The sequence below is a fragment of the Chlamydotis macqueenii genome, chromosome Z, assembly GCF_036417535.1.
Source record: "Chlamydotis macqueenii isolate bChlMac1 chromosome Z, bChlMac1.mat, whole genome shotgun sequence".
Taxonomy (NCBI): Eukaryota; Metazoa; Chordata; class Aves; order Otidiformes; family Otididae; genus Chlamydotis; species Chlamydotis macqueenii.
In genome coordinates, this window is record NC_141593.1 from 13972985 (window position 1) to 13994226 (window position 21242).

The 21242-nt window shown below is 54.8% G+C and overlaps 4 protein-coding genes across 4 annotated transcripts; 3 read left to right on the forward strand and 1 right to left on the reverse strand.

Moving 5' to 3' along the window:
• The first annotated feature begins 2112 nt into the window (after nt 1-2112).
• On the forward strand, nt 2113-3398 carry LOC147596269 (E3 ubiquitin-protein ligase Topors-like). The gene is made up of 2 exons (XM_086770556.1): nt 2113-2246; nt 2369-3398. Exon 2 carries the CDS (start codon nt 2454-2456, stop codon nt 3396-3398), a length of 945 nt encoding a protein of 314 aa, XP_086626682.1. The 5' UTR covers nt 2113-2246; nt 2369-2453.
• Nucleotides 3399-6902: 3504 nt separating this feature from the next.
• On the forward strand, nt 6903-8191 carry LOC147596270 (E3 ubiquitin-protein ligase Topors-like). The gene is made up of 2 exons (XM_086770557.1): nt 6903-7036; nt 7159-8191. Exon 2 carries the CDS (start codon nt 7244-7246, stop codon nt 8189-8191), a length of 948 nt encoding a protein of 315 aa, XP_086626683.1. The 5' UTR covers nt 6903-7036; nt 7159-7243.
• Nucleotides 8192-11695: 3504 nt separating this feature from the next.
• LOC147596271 (E3 ubiquitin-protein ligase Topors-like) lies at nt 11696-12984 on the forward strand. The gene is made up of 2 exons (XM_086770558.1): nt 11696-11829; nt 11952-12984. The coding sequence occupies exon 2, from the start codon at nt 12037-12039 to the stop codon at nt 12982-12984; it is 948 nt and encodes a 315-aa protein (XP_086626684.1). The 5' UTR covers nt 11696-11829; nt 11952-12036.
• A 4260-nt stretch (nt 12985-17244) lies between these two features.
• Nucleotides 17245-20071, reverse strand: RPL37 (ribosomal protein L37). Its single transcript, XM_086771182.1, has 4 exons — nt 19951-20071; nt 19102-19237; nt 18618-18702; nt 17245-17359 (listed from the first exon to the last, which is right to left on the reverse strand). The coding sequence occupies exons 1-4, from the start codon at nt 19951-19953 to the stop codon at nt 17290-17292; spliced, it is 294 nt and encodes a 97-aa protein (XP_086627308.1). The 5' UTR covers nt 19954-20071; the 3' UTR covers nt 17245-17289.
• Between the last annotated feature and the right edge of the window lie 1171 nt (nt 20072-21242).

A 21242-nucleotide genomic window follows, 5' to 3' on the forward strand; every position in this document is an offset into this window, starting at 1 on the left:
GGCCCCATGCTGGACCAGGCACTTGGCAGGACCCGTGACTTGGCAGGACCTGTGCATCTGCAAGCAGATGTCTTTCTAATGTGGAATTTGCAAGTGGAACTGCAACGTGGAAGTTCCCGTTGCTGCAGAACTCCACTTGAGGTGTAATCCACTCAGGGCTTGGCCAAGCAATTTGTAACAGTGAGGAAATACAGCCTCATTTTCAGCCCTGTGAATTTTCGGATTTTGTTTTGGCTTTTGTTCTAGACAAAAGCAAGAGTGGTGTGGTGAGGCCTTTAATGTCTTATGCATCTTTGGCTGTAAGTGAAAGGGCCGTGCAGAACGGGTGGGCAGCTGACCATCTTATGCCAGGGTGTGGTGCGGCAGTTTGTGTGGCAGTTCCTGCAAGAACGGTGCCACAGCTCTGCCGTCTCTGTCAGGAAGCAATGGCCTCCACCTGCCAGAAGGCCATATCCTCTCTAAACTCTGCACCCGCCGTGACTGACGCGCCTTCCCAGACAGAGCTCCGATGGGAACACGCTGCGACCCACGTGTGTCCGGCTGCAGGCGTGCCCCTCTCTTGTGCCAGTGCCACCGGCTGCAGGGAGCACACCTGCGGGAGGTGCGCCCAGGGAGAGGAACCCCTGCGCTCAGTGGCAGAGCTCCAGGAGGAGACAAATAGGTTGAGGAGCTGGAGGCCATCTTGGGCCCAGCGACCGTGAAAGGATGGAGTTCTCAGTTCTTGCAGAAGTCAGGAGGAGAGTCAGCAGAACTGCTACGCTGGATTTCTGGAGGGCAGACTTTGGCCTGTTTAGAGGCCTGGTTGACACAGCCGCTTGGGAGGCAGGCCTCAGGGAAGGCTGGACGTTCTTCAAGAAGGAAATCTTAAAGGACGGCAGGAGCAGGCCATCCCCATGTGCCAAAAGACGAGCGAGCGGCAAGATCGGCCTGACTGAACAGAGAGCTTTGGCTGGAACTCAGGAAAATACCGATCTCTCCCGAGCATATGCTGAAACGTCTTGGTGGCAGTGCCGGTCCCGGGCGATGAGACTGCCTTGGAGGCATGCCGCAGGGCGGCAGCTGTGGTGGGGCTTATGGCGGCCTGGAGAGCCCCCAGAAAAGGCCTGGCCAGGCCCGAGAACAGCGGCCACGGGCAGGGAGGAGGGACGCTGCTGGCACGGCACAGGGCCGTCTTCTTTCCTGTCTCCAAGGGCACTACCAGCACTTCCCGCCCAAGAGTGCCCAGACCAAGCTGAGGTTTGACACGGAAAAGGCTCCACCTTCTTCCCAAAGCCTGCTCGGATGGCTCACGGCAAGCAGAGACGCTGGGGCTGTTTGGCGCTCTGTTCCCCGTCAGCCTGCAAACTCTGAGCAGGGGAGGCTGGGCCCCAGCCAGCCCCAGCCTGGCCCAAGGGGCGTCAGGAACTGAATGCAAAAACCCTTCTGGAAAAGTGACCGCGGCCTGTGCTGTCTGCACCAGGGTGCGTGCGGTGCAGCCACCTTTGGCAACTGGACATGCAGGGCTTGGGGCGGGAAGCAGCCACACGCTTTGACTCCACCCTGGGCAGCACAAGATCCCCAAGAGCGAGCCTGCAACGCGCCGTGGGGGGAGGCAGGGGAGCCCAGAGGGCTGTCCAGCAGTGCCGGGCTGTGGCGAGAGCCTGTGGGACATTGTTCTGCAGCCTCCAAGGGAGCACGAGGTGTTATGGAATGGGCCCTCTTGCCACACGTGCCTGGAGATGTCAGTCATGGTCAGAGGCACCTGACAGGGCCCAGGGAAGACAGGGCCGAGGCCTCGGTGACTGGCGTGAAACAGCCATGCTGAGCACAAGACGAGAGACTGGGGAATGGAGTGGGCAGTGCCGTTGCGGTAACGCTGGGCATAGGTGCGGGCAGCGCGGGTGAGGACAGCCAATTGCGGACAGCCTCGAGCGATGGACGGTGACATCACCTAGCGATGGGTTCTGGCATCGCCAAGGGATGGACTGTGACATCTCCAGGTGATGATCGATGAGATTCCTGATTGTGACCCCTGCTGCTTGTATCCAGGCACCCAGGGTTCCCCAGTTGTCTCACGCCCAACGGCAGCTGAGCGAGTACGCGAGGCTGGAGTGTGGAGTGAGACTGTTGCTGGAGCTGAGGTCGTGCTCAGGGAGTTCTTCCTTGCAACTCTCAGTGCGCGACCCCAGAGCCGTTGAAGGATTTTCCCCGGCCCTGCCAGGTTCAGGCAGCCGGGGCAGCCAGGAGGCGCGCTCGCAGCCGCAGAGGTGAGCTGTGCAGGGAAAGCTCACCCTGCGGAGCTGGGAGGGTTTCCTTCTTGAGGGGCCTGGACATTTCTTCCACCCCTCCCTGGAGCAGCAAACGACGGTGGCCTCTCTTCCTTTTCTAGCGTGACACCTGCTGCTGCAGCGCCTGTGAGAGGGAGCGGCTCGACATCCCCAGCTCCCCCGAGCCCAGCGCAGCCCGTGCAGAGCATGGCCATGGAGCTGGAGAACCGCTGTCCAATCTGCCTGGACAGCTGGCAGGAGGTCAGCTACGTCCTGCCGTGCCGCCACCAGTTCTGCTACCCCTGCATTGTGCGGTGGGCTGAGAGCAAGCCTGAGTGCCCCCTGTGCAGGACGAGGGTGAGGTCCATCTTGCACTCGGTGGGAGGGGACCGGGACTTTGAGGAACATGTTGTCCCACCACCTGCAGCACCACCACTCGTCATCCGCCTGAGCAGAGGAGCTGCCGGACAGCCAGCTGCCCACATCGTCCATGGTCCTGCAGCACCCCAGCCACCAGCCGCGGGGCCGCTGCCCGTGCCTGCAGTGGGCGGCTTCTATGCCTGCGTCTGGGCATTCGTCTTGCGCATCCACCCTGCTGTCCTCCATCCCCTGCTGCCCTGGCTGCAGCAGGAGCTGGGGCAACTCTTTGAGGATGCCCAGCAAGCAGCAGCAGCGCAGAGGCTGGTCATAGGCAGCCTGCGCTACATTGGCCTAAATGAGGAGGCTCTGATCCAGCTGCTGCGCGTCTCCCTGGGCAGGCACACGAGGAGCTTTGTCCAGCAGCTCATTGAAACTGCTGTGCGCCAGTGCCGCAGGGAGGTGCAACGTCGGTTGGGCCTCGAGGGCGTCCATGGTGCCGAGGAGCGGGAGGGCAGCCCTGAGGCTGCTCTCAGCCACACTGCCGCTCGAGAAGGGTCTCCTGCCCCCAGCCCAGCCCTTCGTGGGGATGCCGGCAGCCCCACCAGCCCCATTCCCACCCACGGCGAGCGAGAAGAGCCACAGGAGGACCCAGAGCAAGCTGTGCCCGGGCCTTCCACTCGCAGCCGGGGCAGCCAACGCTCCCGTGGGGGGCCCCGCCGAGCCCCAAAGAGGAGGGCTGGCAGCCCTGAGGACCCCTCCCAGCCCCGCAAGAAGCCACCCCGCCATCAGTGACACTGGCACAGCCTCAGGGATTGGCTAAACCATGGCTGGGATGGCAGCTGGCACTTGGGCCGGCAGCTGGGACTCGGGCCTGCAGCTCCGGCTCAATTCGGTCCTCAAGAGATCCTGGACTCCCGCATCTAATTCATGTGCAATAAAATAAAGGCAGCAGAACTGCAGAAAAAGTCTCAGTGTTACTAACAATGCAGGTGGCATTGCATTCCCCACCTGTGCTGCGTTCTGCCCCTTCTCCTGCTGCTACACCCACAGTTTCCTCACGTGTCTGTTGGCCCCTGCTACTTGCTGCGCCCAGAAGCCTTGCAAACTCAGGACAGAGCCTGCACTTTGGTACTAACAACAACAGTGCCGTGGTCCTGGCCTGTGGGGCTCAAGGGATAGGGTGGACCCGCTGTGGGTCCTCTTGCTCCCTGGAGTACAGGAACAGGGGCAAGAGACGGGACGAGAGCTCCCGTTCCCTAATTCATGTCAGCCCGTTGTCCACTGGGTGTCAGAAAAGAGGAAAACTGCACAGAGTCCAAAGGCCTAATCAAGAATCACTTCAGCTGTCTGGCTGGTCTTACTCAGTCACCTTCAGGGCTCAGGGGCATTTCCGCCTGCTGAGCCGCTATAATGCAGTCACCACAGAGCTTTACCAGCCATTAGGGTTGTTCCCAGAAGAAAACTTAGTAGATCTTTTTGGTGCATCTTGAGATCTGGGGCTCGTCTCGGCATTGCCTCTGCTATGGGGAGAGTCTGAGACAAGGAACAGCACCTGCTATGGAGTTTCTTTGGTGTCACTACAGAACGGTTGTAAGGACAGCCCCAAAACCCCCCTCAAAGCAAGAATGGAGGAGCAAATCTGTGTGCAGAGCTGTGCAGGGTCTGGTATTCCCAGCACAGGGCCAAACAGTTACGCGAGTGCATGAGTTTTGGAGACGGGATGGCTCTGAGACTTTCAGAATTGCCTTGTTTCTCCTTTTTCTTCTATCACTGCCCTCTGTTTCAGGTCTACAAAGTTTTTTCCTGGTGGCCGCTGCCTGGGGGAGGTTGACTGGGGCCTGGGAGCTTGCACTTGGTGACAGGCCTTTCATTTGCTCTTGAGTCCTGAAGGCACGCTCCGTAGTGGCTGGAGGATGTTCTTTGAGCTCTTCCGCAATAAATGCTCGTTTCACGGTTGGTGCACGGGCAGGAGATGAGATTTAGTGAGCCAGGTAATCCCTGGTTTTGTCTTGTCTTGTTCCTAGGAGTTCAGTGGAAGTGAACAGCTCTGTCTGCCATGAAAAGCGTGGAACCCCTTGAAGGATCAGGGCCCGAAGAGGAGGCACATCCAGGTGGCCCAAGTACCAGGCTAGCCTCAATCTCCTGGGGTTCTTGTTCTGACTTCAGAACTACCAGGGGAGGGCCCCATGCTGGACCAGGCACTTGGCAGGACCCGTGACTTGGCAGGACCTGTGCATCTGCAAGCAGATGTCTTTCTAATGTGGAATTTGCAAGTGGAACTGCAACGTGGAAGTTCCCGTTGCTGCAGAACTCCACTTGAGGTGTAATCCACTCAGGGCTTGGCCAAGCAATTTGTAACAGTGAGGAAATACAGCCTCATTTTCAGCCCTGTGAATTTTCGGATTTTGTTTTGGCTTTTGTTCTAGACAAAAGCAAGAGTGGTGTGGTGAGGCCTTTAATGTCTTATGCATCTTTGGCTGTAAGTGAAAGGGCCGTGCAGAACGGGTGGGCAGCTGACCATCTTATGCCAGGGTGTGGTGCGGCAGTTTGTGTGGCAGTTCCTGCAGGAACGGTGCCACAGCTCTGCCGTCTCTGTCAGGAAGCAATGGCCTCCACCTGCCAGAAGGCCATATCCTCTCTAAACTCTGCACCCGCCGTGACTGACGCGCCTTCCCAGACAGAGCTCCGATGGGAACACGCTGCGACCCACGTGTGTCCGGCTGCAGGCGTGCCCCTCTCTTGTGCCAGTGCCACCGGCTGCAGGGAGCACACCTGCGGGAGGTGCGCCCAGGGAGAGGAACCCCTGCGCTCAGTGGCAGAGCTCCAGGAGGAGACAAATAGGTTGAGGAGCTGGAGGCCATCTTGGGCCCAGCGACCGTGAAAGGATGGAGTTCTCAGTTCTTGTAGAAGTCAGGAGGAGAGTCAGCAGAACTGCTACGCTGGATTTCTGGAGGGCAGACTTTGGCCTGTTTAGAGGCCTGGTTGACACAGTCCCTTGGGAGGCAGGCCTCAGGGAAGGCTGGACGTTCTTCAAGAAGGAAATCTTAAAGGACGACAGGAGCAGGCCGTCCCCATGTGCCAAAAGACGAGCGAGCGGGCAAGAAGATCGGCCTGACTGAACAGAGAGCTTTGGCTGGAACTCAGGAAAATACCGATCTCTCCCGAGCATATGCTGAAACGTCTTGGTGGCAGTGCCGGTCCCGGGCGATGAGACTGCCTTGGAGGCATGCCGCAGGGCGGCAGCTGTGGTGGGGCTTATGGCGGCCTGGAGAGCCCCCAGAAAAGGCCTGGCCAGGCCCGAGGACAGCGGCCACGGGCAGGGAGGAGGGACGCTGCTGGCACGGCACAGGGCCGTCTTCTTTCCTGTCTCCAAGGGCACTACCAGCACTTCCCGCCCAAGAGTGCCCAGACCAAGCTGAGGTTTGACACGGAAAAGGCTCCACCTTCTTCCCAAAGCCTGCTCGGATGGCTCACGGCAAGCAGAGACGCTGGGGCTGTTTGGCGCTCTGTTCCCCGTCAGCCTGCAAACTCTGAGAAGGGGAGGCTGGGCCCCAGCCAGCCCCAGCCTGGCCCAAGGGGCGTCAGGAACTGAATGCAAAAACCCTTCTGGAAAAGTGACCGCGGCCTGTGCTGTCTGCACCAGGGTGCGTGCGGTGCAGCCACCTTTGGCAACTGGACATGCAGGGCTTGGGGCGGGAAGCAGCCACACGCTTTGACTCCACCCTGGGCAGCACAAGATCCCCAAGAGCGAGCCTGCAACGCGCCGTGGGGGGAGGCAGGGGAGCCCAGAGGGCTGTCCAGCAGTGCCGGGCTGTGGCGAGAGCCTGTGGGACATTGTTCTGCAGCCTCCAAGGGAGCACGAGGTGTTATGGAATGGGCTCTCTTGCCACACGTGCCTGGAGATGTCAGTCATGGTCAGAGGCACCTGACAGGGCCCAGGGAAGACAGGGCCGAGGCCTCGGTGACTGGCGTGAAACAGCCATGCTGAGCACAAGACGAGAGACTGGGGAATGGAGTGGGCAGTGCCGTTGCGGTAACGCTGGGCATAGGTGCGGGCAGCGCGGGTGAGGACAGCCAATTGCAGACAGCCTCGAGTGACGGACGGTGACATCACCTAGCGATGGGTTCTGGCATCGCCAAGGGATGGACTGTGACATCTCCAGGTGATGATCGATGAGATTCCTGATTGTGACCCCTGCTGCTTGTATCCAGGCACCCAGGGTTCCCCAGTTGTCTCACGCCCAACGGCAGCTGAGCGAGTACGCGAGGCTGGAGTGTGGAGTGAGACTGTTGCTGGAGCTGAGGTCGTGCTCAGGGAGTTCTTCCTTGCAACTCTCAGTGCGCGACCCCAGAGCCGTTGAAGGATTTTCCCCGGCCCTGCCAGGTTCAGGCAGCCGGGGCAGCCAGGAGGCGCGCTCGCAGCCGCAGAGGTGAGCTGTGCAGGGAAAGCTCACCCTGCGGAGCTGGGAGGGTTTCCTTCTTGAGGGGCCTGGACATTTCTTCCACCCCTCCCTGGAGCAGCAAATGACGGTGGCCTCTCTTCCTTTTCTAGCGTGACACCTGCTGCTGCAGCGCCTGTGAGAGGGAGCGGCTCGACATCCCCAGCTCCCCCGAGCCCAGCGCAGCCCGTGCAGAGCATGGCCACGGAGCTGGAGAACCGCTGTCCAATCTGCCTGGACAGCTGGCAGGAGGTCAGCTACGTCCTGCCGTGCCGCCACCAGTTCTGCTACCCCTGCATCGTGCGGTGGGCTGAGAGCAAGCCTGAGTGCCCCCTGTGCAGGACGAGGGTGAGATCCATCTTGCACTCGGTGGGAGGGGACCGGGACTTTGAGGAACATGTTGTCCCACCACCTGCAGCACCACCGCTCGTCATCCGCCTGAGCAGAGGAGCTGCCGGACAGCCAGCTGCCCACATCGTCCATGGTCCTGCAGCACCCCAGCCACCAGCCGCGGGGCCGCTGCCCATGCCTGCAGTGGGCGGCTTCTATGCCTGCGTCTGGGCATTCGTCTTGCGCATCCACCCTGCTGTCCTCCATCCCCTGCTGCCCTGGCTGCAGCAGGAGCTGGGGCAACTCTTTGAGGATGCCCAGCAAGCAGCAGCAGCGCAGAGGCTGGTCATAGGCAGCCTGCGCTACATTGGCCTAAACGAGGAGGCTCTGATCCAGCTGCTGCGCGTCTCCCTGGGCAGGCACACGAGGAGCTTTGTCCAGCAGCTCATTGAAACTGCCGTGCGCCGGTGCAGCAGGGAGGTGCAACATCGGTTGGGCCTCGAGGACGTCCGTGGTGCCGAGGAGCGGGAGGGCAGCCCTGAGGCTGCTCTCAGCCACGCTGCCGCTCGAGAAGGGTCTCCTGCTGGGGGCCTAGCCCTTCATGGGGATGCCGGCAGCCCCACCAACGACCCCGTTCCCACCCACGGCGAGCGAGAAGAGCCACAGGAGGACCCAGAGCAAGCTGTGCCCGGGCCTTCCACTCGCAGCCGGGGCAGCCAACGCTCCCGTGGGGGGCCCCGCCGAGCCCCAAAGAGGAGGGCTGGCAGCCCTGAGGACCCCTCCCAGCCCCGCAAGAAGCCACCCCGCCATCAGTGACACTGGCACAGCCTCAGGGATTGGCTAAACCATGGCTGGGATGGCAGCTGGCACTTGGGCCGGCAGCTGGGACTCGGGCCTGCAGCTCCGGCTCAATTCGGTCCTCAAGAGATCCTGGACTCCCGCATCTAATTCATGTGCAATAAAATAAAGGCAGCAGAACTGCAGAAAAAGTCTCAGTGTTACTAACAATGCAGGTGGCATTGCATTCCCCACCTGTGCTGCGTTCTGCCCCTTCTCCTGCTGCTACACCCACAGTTTCCTCACGTGTCTGTTGGCCCCTGCTACTTGCTGCGCCCAGAAGCCTTGCAAACTCAGGACAGAGCCTGCACTTTGGTACTAACAACAACAGTGCCGTGGTCCTGGCCTGTGGGGCTCAAGGGATAGGGTGGACCCGCTGTGGGTCCTCTTGCTCCCTGGAGTACAGGAACAGGGGCAAGAGACGGGACGAGAGCTCCCGTTCCCTAATTCATGTCAGCCCGTTGTCCACTGGGTGTCAGAAAAGAGGAAAACTGCACAGAGTCCAAAGGCCTAATCAAGAATCACTTCAGCTGTCTGGCTGGTCTTACTCAGTCACCTTCAGGGCTCAGGGGCATTTCCGCCTGCTGAGCCGCTATAATGCAGTCACCACAGAGCTTTACCAGCCATTAGGGTTGTTCCCAGAAGAAAACTTAGTAGATCTTTTTGGTGCATCTTGAGATCTGGGGCTCGTCTCGGCATTGCCTCTGCTATGGGGAGAGTCTGAGACAAGGAACAGCACCTGCTATGGAGTTTCTTTGGTGTCACTACAGAACGGTTGTAAGGACAGCCCCAAAACCCCCCTCAAAGCAAGAATGGAGGAGCAAATCTGTGTGCAGAGCTGTGCAGGGTCTGGTATTCCCAGCACAGGGCCAAACAGTTACGCGAGTGCATGAGTTTTGGAGACGGGATGGCTCTGAGACTTTCAGAATTGCCTTGTTTCTCCTTTTTCTTCTATCACTGCCCTCTGTTTCAGGTCTACAAAGTTTTTTCCTGGTGGCCGCTGCCTGGGGGAGGTTGACTGGGGCCTGGGAGCTTGCACTTGGTGACAGGCCTTTCATTTGCTCTTGAGTCCTGAAGGCACGCTCCGTAGTGGCTGGAGGATGTTCTTTGAGCTCTTCCGCAATAAATGCTCGTTTCACGGTTGGTGCACGGGCAGGAGATGAGATTTAGTGAGCCAGGTAATCCCTGGTTTTGTCTTGTCTTGTTCCTAGGAGTTCAGTGGAAGTGAACAGCTCTGTCTGCCATGAAAAGCGTGGAACCCCTTGAAGGATCAGGGCCCGAAGAGGAGGCACATCCAGGTGGCCCAAGTACCAGGCTAGCCTCAATCTCCTGGGGTTCTTGTTCTGACTTCAGAACTACCAGGGGAGGGCCCCATGCTGGACCAGGCACTTGGCAGGACCCGTGACTTGGCAGGACCTGTGCATCTGCAAGCAGATGTCTTTCTAATGTGGAATTTGCAAGTGGAACTGCAACGTGGAAGTTCCCGTTGCTGCAGAACTCCACTTGAGGTGTAATCCACTCAGGGCTTGGCCAAGCAATTTGTAACAGTGAGGAAATACAGCCTCATTTTCAGCCCTGTGAATTTTTGGATTTTGTTTTGGCTTTTGTTCTAGACAAAAGCAAGAGTGGTGTGGTGAGGCCTTTAATGTCTTATGCATCTTTGGCTGTAAGTGAAAGGGCCGTGCAGAACGGGTGGGCAGCTGACCATCTTATGCCAGGGTGTGGTGCGGCAGTTTGTGTGGCAGTTCCTGCAGGAACGGTGCCACAGCTCTGCCGTCTCTGTCAGGAAGCAATGGCCTCCACCTGCCAGAAGGCCATATCCTCTCTAAACTCTGCACCCGCCGTGACTGACGCGCCTTCCCAGACAGAGCTCCGATGGGAACACGCTGCGACCCACGTGTGTCCGGCTGCAGGCGTGCCCCTCTCTTGTGCCAGTGCCACCGGCTGCAGGGAGCACACCTGCGGGAGGTGCGCCCAGGGAGAGGAACCCCTGCGCTCAGTGGCAGAGCTCCAGGAGGAGACAAATAGGTTGAGGAGCTGGAGGCCATCTTGGGCCCAGCGACCGTGAAAGGATGGAGTTCTCAGTTCTTGTAGAAGTCAGGAGGAGAGTCAGCAGAACTGCTACGCTGGATTTCTGGAGGGCAGACTTTGGCCTGTTTAGAGGCCTGGTTGACACAGTCCCTTGGGAGGCAGGCCTCAGGGAAGGCTGGACGTTCTTCAAGAAGGAAATCTTAAAGGACGACAGGAGCAGGCCGTCCCCATGTGCCAAAAGACGAGCGAGCGGGCAAGAAGATCGGCCTGACTGAACAGAGAGCTTTGGCTGGAACTCAGGAAAATACCGATCTCTCCCGAGCATATGCTGAAACGTCTTGGTGGCAGTGCCGGTCCCGGGCGATGAGACTGCCTTGGAGGCATGCCGCAGGGCGGCAGCTGTGGTGGGGCTTATGGCGGCCTGGAGAGCCCCCAGAAAAGGCCTGGCCAGGCCCGAGGACAGCGGCCACGGGCAGGGAGGAGGGACGCTGCTGGCACGGCACAGGGCCGTCTTCTTTCCTGTCTCCAAGGGCACTACCAGCACTTCCCGCCCAAGAGTGCCCAGACCAAGCTGAGGTTTGACACGGAAAAGGCTCCACCTTCTTCCCAAAGCCTGCTCGGATGGCTCACGGCAAGCAGAGACGCTGGGGCTGTTTGGCGCTCTGTTCCCCGTCAGCCTGCAAACTCTGAGAAGGGGAGGCTGGGCCCCAGCCAGCCCCAGCCTGGCCCAAGGGGCGTCAGGAACTGAATGCAAAAACCCTTCTGGAAAAGTGACCGCGGCCTGTGCTGTCTGCACCAGGGTGCGTGCGGTGCAGCCACCTTTGGCAACTGGACATGCAGGGCTTGGGGCGGGAAGCAGCCACACGCTTTGACTCCACCCTGGGCAGCACAAGATCCCCAAGAGCGAGCCTGCAACGCGCCGTGGGGGGAGGCAGGGGAGCCCAGAGGGCTGTCCAGCAGTGCCGGGCTGTGGCGAGAGCCTGTGGGACATTGTTCTGCAGCCTCCAAGGGAGCACGAGGTGTTATGGAATGGGCTCTCTTGCCACACGTGCCTGGAGATGTCAGTCATGGTCAGAGGCACCTGACAGGGCCCAGGGAAGACAGGGCCGAGGCCTCGGTGACTGGCGTGAAACAGCCATGCTGAGCACAAGACGAGAGACTGGGGAATGGAGTGGGCAGTGCCGTTGCGGTAACGCTGGGCATAGGTGCGGGCAGCGCGGGTGAGGACAGCCAATTGCAGACAGCCTCGAGTGACGGACGGTGACATCACCTAGCGATGGGTTCTGGCATCGCCAAGGGATGGACTGTGACATCTCCAGGTGATGATCGATGAGATTCCTGATTGTGACCCCTGCTGCTTGTATCCAGGCACCCAGGGTTCCCCAGTTGTCTCACGCCCAACGGCAGCTGAGCGAGTACGCGAGGCTGGAGTGTGGAGTGAGACTGTTGCTGGAGCTGAGGTCGTGCTCAGGGAGTTCTTCCTTGCAACTCTCAGTGCGCGACCCCAGAGCCGTTGAAGGATTTTCCCCGGCCCTGCCAGGTTCAGGCAGCCGGGGCAGCCAGGAGGCGCGCTCGCAGCCGCAGAGGTGAGCTGTGCAGGGAAAGCTCACCCTGCGGAGCTGGGAGGGTTTCCTTCTTGAGGGGCCTGGACATTTCTTCCACCCCTCCCTGGAGCAGCAAATGACGGTGGCCTCTCTTCCTTTTCTAGCGTGACACCTGCTGCTGCAGCGCCTGTGAGAGGGAGCGGCTCGACATCCCCAGCTCCCCCGAGCCCAGCGCAGCCCGTGCAGAGCATGGCCACGGAGCTGGAGAACCGCTGTCCAATCTGCCTGGACAGCTGGCAGGAGGTCAGCTACGTCCTGCCGTGCCGCCACCAGTTCTGCTACCCCTGCATCGTGCGGTGGGCTGAGAGCAAGCCTGAGTGCCCCCTGTGCAGGACGAGGGTGAGATCCATCTTGCACTCGGTGGGAGGGGACCGGGACTTTGAGGAACATGTTGTCCCACCACCTGCAGCACCACCGCTCGTCATCCGCCTGAGCAGAGGAGCTGCCGGACAGCCAGCTGCCCACATCGTCCATGGTCCTGCAGCACCCCAGCCACCAGCCGCGGGGCCGCTGCCCATGCCTGCAGTGGGCGGCTTCTATGCCTGCGTCTGGGCATTCGTCTTGCGCATCCACCCTGCTGTCCTCCATCCCCTGCTGCCCTGGCTGCAGCAGGAGCTGGGGCAACTCTTTGAGGATGCCCAGCAAGCAGCAGCAGCGCAGAGGCTGGTCATAGGCAGCCTGCGCTACATTGGCCTAAACGAGGAGGCTCTGATCCAGCTGCTGCGCGTCTCCCTGGGCAGGCACACGAGGAGCTTTGTCCAGCAGCTCATTGAAACTGCCGTGCGCCGGTGCAGCAGGGAGGTGCAACATCGGTTGGGCCTCGAGGACGTCCGTGGTGCCGAGGAGCGGGAGGGCAGCCCTGAGGCTGCTCCCAGCCACGCTGCCGCTCGAGAAGGGTCTCCTGCTGGGGGCCTAGCCCTTCATGGGGATGCCGGCAGCCCCACCAACGACCCCGTTCCCACCCACGGCGAGCGAGAAGAGCCACAGGAGGACCCAGAGCAAGCTGTGCCCGGGCCTTCCACTCGCAGCCGGGGCAGCCAACGCTCCCGTGGGGGGCCCCGCCGAGCCCCAAAGAGGAGGGCTGGCAGCCCTGAGGACCCCTCCCAGCCCCGCAAGAAGCCACCCCGCCATCAGTGACACTGGCACAGCCTCAGGGATTGGCTAAACCATGGCTGGGATGGCAGCTGGCACTTGGGCCGGCAGCTGGGACTCGGGCCTGCAGCTCCGGCTCAATTTGGTCCTCAAGAGATCTTGGACTCCCGCATCTAATTCATGTGCAATAAAATAAATTAAAGGCAGCAGAACTGCAGAAAAAGTCTCAGTGTTACTAACAATGCAGGTGGCATTGCATTCCCCACCTGTGCTGCGTTCTGCCCCTTCTCCTGCTGCTACACCCACAGTTTCCTCACGTGTCTGTTGGCCCCTGCTACTTGCTGCGCCCAGAATCCTTTGTTTTTTGATCTCTTCTGGAATAAATGCTAATTTCACATTTGATTCACCTGCAGGAGATGACATTTAGTGACCCAGGTTCTTGATTGTATTTGATAAGGGAAGGCTATGGTGGCAGCTTCTACAAGCATCTTCTAGAATTTTTTTCCCCTTTGTCCCGTGGACTCGGCCGGGCCCAGGGCAGGTGCACTGCTGGCCAGTGCCAAGCCATTGGTAGCAAAATGCCTCTTCAATAACTTATTTAAGAAGGGAAAAACAGGAAAAAAAAAATGGAGAAGATGTGAAGAAGCTGAAGCGGAAGGCAGAGAGGACAGGCTCGAGCCTTGTGGTATTTTCAGCCCTCACCCTCTGGCCTCCAATCGGACGGCCGACTGGGCCCGACTCAGCCTGGCCCGGTGCAAGTGGAGAGCAGATGAGATGTGAAGGGAACCTGAGAGGCGTCTGCCTGAGCCAGTTGTGAAGAATTTCTGGTGAGAGGAATGGCTGCCGACGTCAAGGTCAGTGCAGAAGGAGGGGGAGCAGTAACGCTGCTCCCGGCAGAGATTCCCCTGCAGCCCGTGGTGCAGCCCATGGTGAGGCCGGCTGTGCCCCTGCAGCCCATGGAGGCCCACGGAGGAGCAGAGATCCACCTGCAGCCCCGGGAGGGCCCGCTGGGGCAGCCGTTCCAGAGGGACTGCACCCCGTTGGAAGAGATGACCCACCCTGGAGCAGTTCATGAAAGACTGCAGCCCGTGGGAGGGACCCCACACTGAAGCAGGGGATGAATGTGAGGAGTTCTTCCCCTGAGGAGGAAGGAGGGGCATAAAGCAAAAAGTGGTGAACTGACCACAGCCCCCATTCCGTCTTCCCCCTTGTGCTGCTTGCGGGGGGAAGGAGGAAGTGACAATGTTAGGTCTAGGAAGAGGGAGGGGTTGGGGGAAGTTATCTTGTTCTCTTTCTCATTATCCTGCTTTGCTTTTAATAATAAACAGCTTTCCCAAAGTCAAGTCTGTGTTGCCCTTAATGGTAATTTTAAGGATCTCTCCCTGGCCTTATCTCAAACATCAAGCCTTTTTTTTCTTATATTATCTCTCCCTACTCCCTCAGAGGATGGGTGAAGTCAGAGACAGACTGCATAGTCTGGTCCCTAGCGGGGCTAAACTACAATGTCCCATCCCCGGCAATGTTCAAGGTCAGGCTGGACAGGGATTTCAGTGACCTGGTCTGGTGGGAGGCGTCTCTGCCCAGAGCAGGGGGTTTGGAACTAGATGATGTTAAGGTCCCTTCCAACCCAAACCATTCTATGATTCTGATTCTATGATCAACAGATGTGAGTCGGAAAGCACGAAACACTTTCTCCCCCTGTTCTTGCTGTGGGGTCAACAATCTCATATTGACAAGGTGTAGCTCTTGGGCTTGCTGGTTTACACTCAGGTACTGTTATTCACATGTCTTTGCAGGATGTAGAAGTCTAAATTACCTTTGAGGGATTGGTTAGTTGCCCAATACCTGCGGCTATACTTTGAACAGCTGGGTTAGGTCTTGTCATCCTTTCAATATGAACCAACACAGATTAAATACTGCTCCATGGCAATAAGCAGAATTCCCACTTACAAGTCTGAGACTGAAAAAGTAGCTCTGACTCTCAAGTGAAGCTGACAAGGATCCTTTTTTTTTTTCCTTTTTAAACTGAGGCATGTCATTGCACTTTTAGAGCTAGACATACCAAAGGTGATCGATATTCCACCACCAGTCATTCAAACACCTCCCTGCCTTTGAAAAACCTTAATCTCATACACTTTGGTCTAAAAAGTGAGACTTGCTACAGTGAACAGTAAGAAACGCAATAATTTCTGATGTAATTTACACTATACCATCTGTGGTGTGCACATATATATATATACTGTGCCATATGTATCAGTCTGAAGGATGCAAAAATCAAATATCTGTCTGACTGTGTACGGCAATAGTTCTACACATAAAAGGGCTACATCTAAACTGCCAATAGACACTCAATTCCAACTGATAAACCCTTGAGTTAAGATTCTTGTATCAAGTTCTCAGCAAAAGACTTATAAACTGAAAAAACACCAAGGCAGTCTAGCTTTCAACACTTCAACATGACAGAGCTGAAAACCTTCAGAATCTATATCCAGTAAAGCTTTTAGTCCAACTATGACTGACACAAGAGACACCTGAGCTTTGTGAACACGTCTAACAAACCCAAACTAACTGATTTCCTGCTCCTCACCAAGAATTTTTAAGCTGCTGAAAATGCAGTGGCTGTCAAATTGCTTGTACATAAAATTCATCTTGCTGTAGGTAAAATTCCCCCTGAAATTAAGTTTATAAGTTTTCAAAGTTACCTGCAAGCCACTGCAAGTTTCAATCACGATTACCTTGATATGTTACATATGACACAAATTCTTATTTTTCAGGAGTGTAATTCATGCTGAGGAGCAAATAGGTAGCAGAAGCAAATAGCTAAGCACTTGCCCTTGCAGTATTTGTATCATGTTTGCAGGTCAATGTAACAGGCTGCTCAAAAATATCATGTACAGCTTCCCAAAGGCTTTCATTCCTGCCCATCACCAGAATACCTGCTGTACCACTGTGCAACTGTACCACGGCTCCACAAGCCCTTACAGACTTGCTGTTTTGAGGGGCAATTCTCACAGTGAGAGTCAGAGCAAGACCTTTTTATGATCACTTCCTCCTACATGTGTTTCCCAGTGTATCACGAAAAACCACATTTCAGATGCAGTCCTGTGGCCTGGGAACACATGGATATACACAGTATACGCAGTGTATTTTAATAACTTCACCACCCCTTACTTTCAGTCTCTTGTCTCAAAAGGACCATCTGAAAGCAGAGTACAGTGTTTCTGTAACACACTAAGAGAACAGCAGGGCAAGACTTTTTTGTTTAGAAACACTCAAAGTAAGTATCCAAAAGCATTAACTCTACTTCATTTAAAAACGTAAGAAAATGCAGTCAGCTGCACTCCAACTACAAACCTGCTTGAAAATTTCATCAGTGATTTGCACAAGTCGATACCTTAATTGCTGATCCTTCTACTACTTACAAAGCGGCGTGCTGCTTCTGGTAGTTCATGATGAAACCGAAGGAATCACAAGAGCAGCCTCAGTAGTTCAGTATTTTTCTCTTCAAGGCATCTGAAAACCCTCTAAACTCTTGCAGTCATTACTGCAATTCCCTAAACTTTCATAATGGCATCTTATGACCACTTGTTAAAAGGTGAGTTTGAAAGCCAGCTGAGTAGCCCAGAAACACATCCTGCAGAGTACAAATTCATCAGGCATCAATTCATGTGTACCTCCACGTGACTTACTTTTGTACTATACTACCTACCATTTATTGTTTACACCCAGCACAGTTAACTCAGATCTTTCTGTGCATTAGCTTTCCACACTGACCATTCCAGACTGTTTGGGCAACTTCTGTCCCAACTGCAGCAGTTCTGCAATGCCTTTGTGTCTGGCAGTATGTATGTACGCTCCAGGCTTGGGAGTTTCTTTTTGCCCAAGAAGCAATGACCCACTGAATACATAATACTTTTGCAGACCTTTCAGCACTACAGAGCAGTGAAAAATGGCTAAGACTGGAAATGCCTGTTTAACTATTGCCTCCCACAACAGCAGGTAAATTCTGACTCTCCATGCTGGGGCACAACAAAACTCAGAGGCAACCGGGCCAAATCCACAGTGCCACTATTCCATTCCTTTTACAGGCGAGCTCTTTCGATTAACACATACAAGCCTCTTTTTAAGACAAGCGCAGAGATAATGGTCCTTTTCAATACAGAGGTGCCAGCAAATGAAAGTCAATCAAAGAATTGTTTTTAATGAGTTGCTACAACATATAGCATCAAGAAACTGTGTGTGTAAATATATGCTATTTTCAGGAATCCTGCATTTCAGTAAGGTAAAAGACATATAAAAGGTGACAGATTTTCGGGATAAGACCATTTATTTTAACAAAGTGATGAGTCTTTACGATGAACTGGAGGCTGCAACAGCTGCTCTCTTGGGCTTCGGAGTGGTTCCCTCACGGAATCCATTCCTACAAGTAGAAATATGATTACCACTTTTTGAAAGGACAATTCCTGTTCCAGGTTATTTTCTGACAAGTAATGTTTTAGATTAAGTCCAAGTTTTCAGCTTATCTCAGTAATGCACCAACGTTCATTACGTTCCAACATTTTTAATAAGAAACATCTTATTAACAGGTGTTTGGAATAAGCAGTAGGTTTTCGCTCTCTCTGCTGAGCTAAACTTGACTTCCTCAAACTGGAAGATTCCAGTAACTGAGTTAGCACTGCAAGTCTGCATCACATACAGCACACCTGCTGAGGGCACGTCTTACTTTATGTTCATTCCTCCTAAGCAACTCAGCAGACAGGCATGACAAGAGAAGAGTCAGCCCAAGCTCGCTTTTGGATATGACACTTCTCCTTCAGCAATATCCAGCGGAAAGCAGGCTACAGCTGTGCATTGTAAGGTATTTTCTGGCTACTGCTGGGAAAGACTGCACTCACCAAAAGAGACAAATACATTCCTCAACTACACCCAGGTCTGGGACTTAAAAGACTCCAACTTTTCACCATTAAATCCTATTAAATTTTCACAAGATGCTTGAATTACTTGGTATTTTTCATCCAGCTTTCTTGTGTATTAGGCAAGCAGCTATGGAGTTCAATTTTGGAACACGGAGGTCATACAAAAGGAATTCTGAAAGAGTTTAACAGTACCATATCCCCACTGTTAACTTCTAAGTGCAACTCAAAGCTTTGCAGCAAGTTTTACAAAACTGTAATTCAGAACATGATGTTATAGCAACTTACTGCTAACTGAACTCCAAGTAACAGAGTGACTACTGAAGTTGCTCCAGTCCTCAACTTTTTTTTTTGTGGGCAAAACGGGACTGGAACACATTTCAAGACATGTCTCTTACAAAACCCACACTTAAGTGCAACTGGCAATTTAATTGACTCACAAATAGAGGCAATACTACACAAAGCATGTATTTTTAAATGTGGGCATTTTATCGCAATAACCTCTGTGTTCTACACTATCTACACTTAATAGAAACATCACAGCTTGTTACACACCCTATGTATTAACAGGAAGTGAGATTTTTTTATACTCAGAGGAATATGCAGCCAATTATATAAGGCATCATTTATTTCAAGATATAAAGAAGAAAGGCCATACCATATTAAGTGTACTAAAATAAAGTTAGCTTGGAATAATGAATTTTATAATTAAGTGATATCTATGCAGGATTTCACATCACACTAGTTTGCAATAAAACGTTATACCTGAATCGACGGTAGACCTTTTTCAGGTGCCTCATGCGACCAGTGCCAGTGGTGTTGCGTCTTTTAGCCTTTGCACTCCAGTTATCTAAAACATAAAAGTTACTGCATATTAGCAACACCTGGAAAGCTGGAAAAAGTCCTTGGTCTCTTTAGCAAGAACTCATAACATCAGTCTATTATCAACATTCTTCACATATCAAATACCATACTAAATCCAAAATACAGCAGCTACTGAGAAGAAAATGAGCTCCATCCCAGCCGAAACCAGGGCACAGAAGCAAAATAATAACTGCAAATTAAATCAATTTCTATGTAGTAATACTGCACGTTAGCAAAAACATAGTTAAATCAGCATTAATTTGAATAAAACTCCAAACACTGCAAGATGACACAGTATTTCTCTTTGGTTGGAATAAAGTCAGACTACTGAAGGTAAAGAAACACAAGTTTTTATACTTAAGTCAGTTAAAAGTTTGTTACTCACACTTTCTCTTACGCTTAGCAGGATAACCACATTTCCCACAGGTAGACTTCTGCAGATGGTACGCCTTGGACCCACATCGACGACACAACGTGTGCGTCTTATTTCGTCGCTTACCAAACGACGAGGTACCCTTCGTCTGAAAAGTGTTTCAAGACATGGCATGTTGGAAATATCACTAACACTTGCAAGTCATGCAAAAGAAGAATAAGCTCCTCTACAAAACAGGCACAAGCCCACAAAGTCCCAATAAACACGTCAGAGGCACAGTGAACTCTGAAACACCACCTCAATTTCGCCTACAGGTAGCCACCATTTTTAGAAACCATTTCCTTACGCCTCTCGTCACTATTCCTTGTTCCCCCGCCCCACCGCCCTGTGCTGAAATTAAACGAAGCCACGGAACGGTTATCTCCAGCTCCCTTCTCATCTCCCACTCTCCTCACTGATAAACAGCGAGCCGCTCCTTCCCGAAGGAAACTTATTTGCTTCACGCAGATCACGCAAACTGCCTCTTGCTACGTTATCAGCCACGGGGGGAGCCCCGGCCCGCAGCAAGCCGGGAAGAGATCCCGGAGGAGACCGCAAAGGCGCCCGGGCGGCAGCACGGCTCCGCACCCCACGGCGGCCTTCCCGCCCGAGGCGAAACGCCCAGGTCCCCAACCCGGGCCAGAAACGGCGGCACCCGCCGCCAGGCCCTCAGGCCCCGGCCCCGCAGCGCCGTCCCCCCGCCGAGCCCGGCTGCAGAGGGCACAGGGCCGCCCTGCGCCCCAGAGGAGGCTGGCGGCCCCGCTAGGCCCGGCGCAGCGGCGGATGGCGGCGGATACTCCCAGCCCGCTCCCCAGCGCTCACCATCTTCCCCGGCCGCCAGCACCAAAGAGACCAGGCCCCGCCCCGCTTCCGCTATGGCCCCGCAACTGCTTCCGGGGGCGCGGCGGGAGCATGGGGCCCGACGCGGCCTGGTTGTGTCCGGGAGCTCGTCCGCTGCGTGGGCCCTTCGCGCCAGGCCCGGCCTGCTGGGACAGACCAGGCCCACGCAGGCTCTCGTGTCCCGGGTGAAACCCTGGGAGGCCCGGGCCCGGAAAACTGGGATGCCCCCGGTGACAGCTCCGGTGGGTGGGCTGCCGCCGTGTGTCCTAGGCCATGGCCCGGCAGCTGCTGGAAATGGCGGCTGAGGGATATCTGTGTGAATATGGCTCTGCCTGGTGAAGAAGGTGGTTAGTGCCCCTAAGCTGCCATACTGCCACGTCGTTTTTAACGTTAATGCCACCGCTCTGCCGTCGTGGCCGTGCTGCTGTTCACACCTCTGCTTCAGGCTGCTCAGTCAAGTCCTGGCTCTGCTTAACACTGTCAGTGAAAATGATTTTCATTAAATTAAGTCAGGGTCAGGGTACTCTTGGCTGTTACACATACTTTCAAATGGATCTGCTGTAAAAGACAGGCAGCCCCTCCTGCGCTTGCTGCCCCACCCCTCCGGCCTCGCACGCAACGTGGCAGTCTGCCTGCAGTCGAAAGCATCACAAGGGACACCATGAATGCAAAATTTGGTTTATTCAGGTGCACCACTTAAATTCTCACATGCCAGCCTAACACACATCTTCAGTAGACTCACAATCTAGATGCAGTTTTATCTTAGAAGGGTTAATTTTGGGGAAATAACATATACAGAGAGAAAATGAAGAAATCATTTGTGTCTTGTCACCAGTTCAACACCTTCTCATCTCAAACAAAGCCAGAAATTGATGATAAAGCCAGTTCATTTATCCTTGATTGTAAAATTATATAACCTTGTCTAACAGCACTTGACAAAAGTATGTATTTATCTGGCAGGCTAGATCTCACTCCTGCTTCCGGTTTAATGACTAAAAATGCAGTTATTCCAAAATGCAGCTGTCTGGGCCTACCAGAAGCCAGGAAACTGTGAGGAACCCTCCCACAAGGAAAGTGTGGACAGTTGAGTCCCTGTGATATGGAGTTTGTTGTCCAGAAAAACCAGATCATCCCATGGCACAACCCCCAAAGCAGTGAAGCTGTGTCCAGCTGCTGCATTTTCACTCGTGGACAAACCAGCCTTGTACGGTTGTCTCTGTTAATTTATCCTCACTTGTTTCATGACCATGGCCTCTTGCTGCTTTGGCAGTAAT

Excerpts from the sequence above, each read along its gene's own strand:
- LOC147596269 (XM_086770556.1), top strand. The coding sequence starts at position 2,454 with ATGGCCATGGAGCTGGAGAACCGCTGTCCAATCTGCCTGGACAGCTGG.
- LOC147596270 (XM_086770557.1), top strand. The coding sequence starts at position 7,244 with ATGGCCACGGAGCTGGAGAACCGCTGTCCAATCTGCCTGGACAGCTGG.
- LOC147596271 (XM_086770558.1), top strand. The coding sequence starts at position 12,037 with ATGGCCACGGAGCTGGAGAACCGCTGTCCAATCTGCCTGGACAGCTGG.
- RPL37 (XM_086771182.1), bottom strand. Across the intron at positions 18,703-19,101 it reads TGCTAAGCGTAAGAGAAAGT|ATAACTGGAGTGCAAAGGCT; the intron begins GTGAGTAACAAA and ends TTTATGTTTTAG. Across the intron at positions 17,360-18,617 it reads AAGGTCTACCGTCGATTCAG|GAATGGATTCCGTGAGGGAA; the intron begins GTATAACGTTTT and ends TTCTACTTGTAG.